A 3,323-nucleotide genomic window follows, 5' to 3' on the forward strand; every position below is an offset into this window, starting at 1 on the left:
TATCAATAACAAGAATGAAAATGGTAGAAATATACTTACGCGAAAGACAAAGGTGAGTACAGCAAACACCTTTTGAGAAATATTGTTTGGGTCTATCCACGTCTAACTCTGAAATTTTTCCGATCAATAGATTAAAAGTCATAAATGGGTGCAGAATAAAAGGAAGTATCATCGCAGCAAAGGGAACCCGTATGTCACTAAGAGTGGCAGAAGAGTTGAAGAACGTGTTCCGAAACCCATTGACCGTAAGTGCCGCCATAATTGCACTGAAATCTTCTCAGAAGAAGAGCACAGAGATCAATGCAGAATATTGGAATTTAGGCGACTGTTCCTGGCCAATTGCGTGAAAATTGAGAAGTGCAAAAGGACGTTGACAATTGGATCACGGCGGGCGAACACATTTAATTATACTCTCAAAGCCAAACAGGTAAGCAAGAAGTTTTTTTTTTTAAATACTTTGAACTTGTCAGCCGACGCAATATCTGTTATCCATTACACTCGAGCAAAAAGTCAACGACTTTATCTTGCCTCCGACTTAACAATATCAAAAATGTACGATTTATTCAAAGAACTCCACACGGACGCAATCATTAAAGAAAACGTTTATCGCCGGATATTTTGCATGAATTATAATTTTCCACCGTCCAAAAAAGAACACCTGCTTAACATGCGAGAGGTGCAAAAACGCTGAGGACAACGACTCATTTCAGAAATCCTATGATGAACACATCTTAAATAAGTAAATAAGACAAAGGCAAGAACTAACAAGCAAACTGACAAGGAATCAGCTAAAAGTAACAGTAATTTAAAAGTGTTTACTTTTGACCTCCAGTCAGTGTTAACGACTCCTTGTAGCAACGTAAGCACGATGTATTACAGTCGAAAGTTCGCCACGTATAATAACACATTTTACGACATTGCCAGTGGAGAAGGTTACTGTTTTCTATGGGATGAAAATCAGGGTCAACGAGGATCGAACGAAATTGGGACCACAATATGGAAAATGATGAACTCGTTAGACGAATCGGTAACCGATGTTATTCTCTACTCAGACCGCTGCGGGGGACAAAACAGAAACAGGTTCATTGCGACACTATTGATTTATATCAACAAGACATTGAAGCTTAATTCGATAACAATTAAGTACCTCCAATGCCGACACACACAAATGGAGGCAGATTCGATGCACTCTGCAATAGAACGTGCGAAGAGAAGTATTTGCGTTTATTCGCCGGAAGAATGGCCAACTATAATGAGACTGGCAAGACGGAAAAACCCATATGCTGTATAGAGGCTTCAATACAGTAATATGATTGATCTCAAAGCCATGTTTTCGAGTTTAGGCCATAGCCTTAAGAAAAATATAAAAAATGACTCGGTAAATTGGCTTAATGTTAAGTTACTCCAAGTGAACAAAATTCAGCGAAAACAATTATTATACAAGGAGGAATGGGATGGAGACTTGAAAGTAATTGATATTGCAGGAGCGCGAAAACAAAAGAGGTGTTCAACTTTTCGTTTACTGGCAAATACAATAAAGAGCTGCCAATTTGTAATCGAAATCTGCATGATCTTCAAAATTTGTAATTTTTTTTTTAACTTACGAGATGGAAACAAGCGAAATTGTTTAGATGAGCCAGATGTAGCAGAGGAAGATAATGAAGACGAATGAATTTCTAGTTATTTTTGATTTACGCAATGTATACCTTCATTTGTCATAATTTTTTGTTTATAATAACCCAAATTCGAAAGTAATGAATAAATGCCACAGAATTAACAAAATTATGAATTAATTACGGTTTTATAATGTTACAAATTGATATTTTTGAGATCAAATATTTTAATAAAAATACCGTAAAATTATTGAATAAAACAGCGTATACGATACAAAATAAAATAGTGTATCAGATACATCATACGAATTCCTTAAAAAATAAAATAGCCTATATGGAGGACTTGCGCTTTGAATAACATAATTATGGTCTTAAAGGATGCGTAGAGTAAAAAAACTTGGTAAATTTAAAGACAAGAAATGGTATAATGTACTACCACTATGAAGAGTTTTTATTTACCGCGATATTGAGGTTCTAATAGAAATCTGATGCGACAAAAACTTTAAACTCGATCTTCTCAAAACCCAAAAAAAATTATACGCTATTGTTATATTGAGGGGACGATATATACTATACTATATACCATTCATACATATATTTGGATGTAAACATGTAATGTACCAAACTGTTTTCGGTTTCCCGGAAATCAACCGTTCTATTAAAATTTACAGGATCGTATACAGTTTTTATAGAGATCAACTGTAACTTTCCACAACATATATGCAAATAAGTACAAATGATTTAAAATAATAAATGGAGTTGACTCACTTTGTGCCGCTGACAAGGGTATTTGAGGGCTTTATATACAGTTAAGATAAGGGGGTAGCTTATGCCACTGCGTCCAATTTGTTTCCTCTCTGTTTCCTTTCCTTTTGTTTTCTTGTTCCGTAATTGCAACTTTCCCTTCGTAGGTTGGTTTCCTTCGCTGTTGGTTGGCTTTCCACTGTTGGTTGGGTTGTTTGGTTTATTATTATTATTTTTTCCAGTTTTTAATTTCAGCTGTATTAATGTTTGATTCCGCAGTTTATTATCTTATTTCACATAGTTAGATTTTATACAAATGTATGTATATGTTAAACTTCGCGCCCGTGTGGATGTATGTATATAAATTGTATTCCGCGACCGGCTTAAGAATTTCCTTTTTTTCTTTTAGGTTTTTGGTTCACTGTACTGTATGTGCACAACACGGAACCGTTTCGTTTTCCAAACTGTTGATATATATATACATCTAAGTATATAGATGTACCTTTTATTTTATATTTTATTCTTTTTCCAAATAGTGCCTTTCTTAGTGGCTTAGCAGCATGTTTAAGTCACTTCACTTTGTCTTTTAGCACTTACAACTTTCACGTATTTAAATAATACACCTGTCTCGCTTATAAGGGTATTTCAATTCAATTTAATTCGATTGATTTTAATGTCTTTACAAATCTTCACAAATATGAGGGTAATTACAATTTTTTTGATTCGATGTGTTAATTCTAATTTTCCACTAAATTGCAGAATCACAAAATGATTTTAATTAGATTTTTTCATTTATAAATGTGTGGAACTACTCAGACTAAGACGACCGAAAAGGCGAGAGGATCACAGTGATGCGTAGACTAGGGTGGGTCGATTCCGGACTTTTTTCGATTTGGGATTTCTAATAGTGCGGAAAAGTTGCCTTAGCGTTTCCTGATTCCAATGCAACTTTTTGTTTTGAAATCG

At 34.6% G+C, this 3,323-nt stretch overlaps 1 protein-coding gene across 1 annotated transcript in view; it reads left to right on the forward strand.

Moving 5' to 3' along the window:
- Window positions 1–3,323, forward strand: part of LOC108977218 (UPF0430 protein CG31712) — a gene marked incomplete in the record, with an annotated part of 45,644 nt that overhangs the window by 11,347 nt on the left and 30,974 nt on the right. Inside the window, 2 exon segments of the mRNA XM_018946813.1 lie at window positions 1–52; window positions 131–427. Coding sequence (XP_018802358.1) covers window positions 1–52; window positions 131–427 — 349 coding nt within the window.

This window comes from Bactrocera latifrons, unplaced genomic scaffold, assembly GCF_001853355.1.
Source record: "Bactrocera latifrons isolate USDA-ARS-PBARC rearing strain unplaced genomic scaffold, ASM185335v1 scaffold_853, whole genome shotgun sequence".
Taxonomy (NCBI): Eukaryota; Metazoa; Arthropoda; class Insecta; order Diptera; family Tephritidae; genus Bactrocera; species Bactrocera latifrons.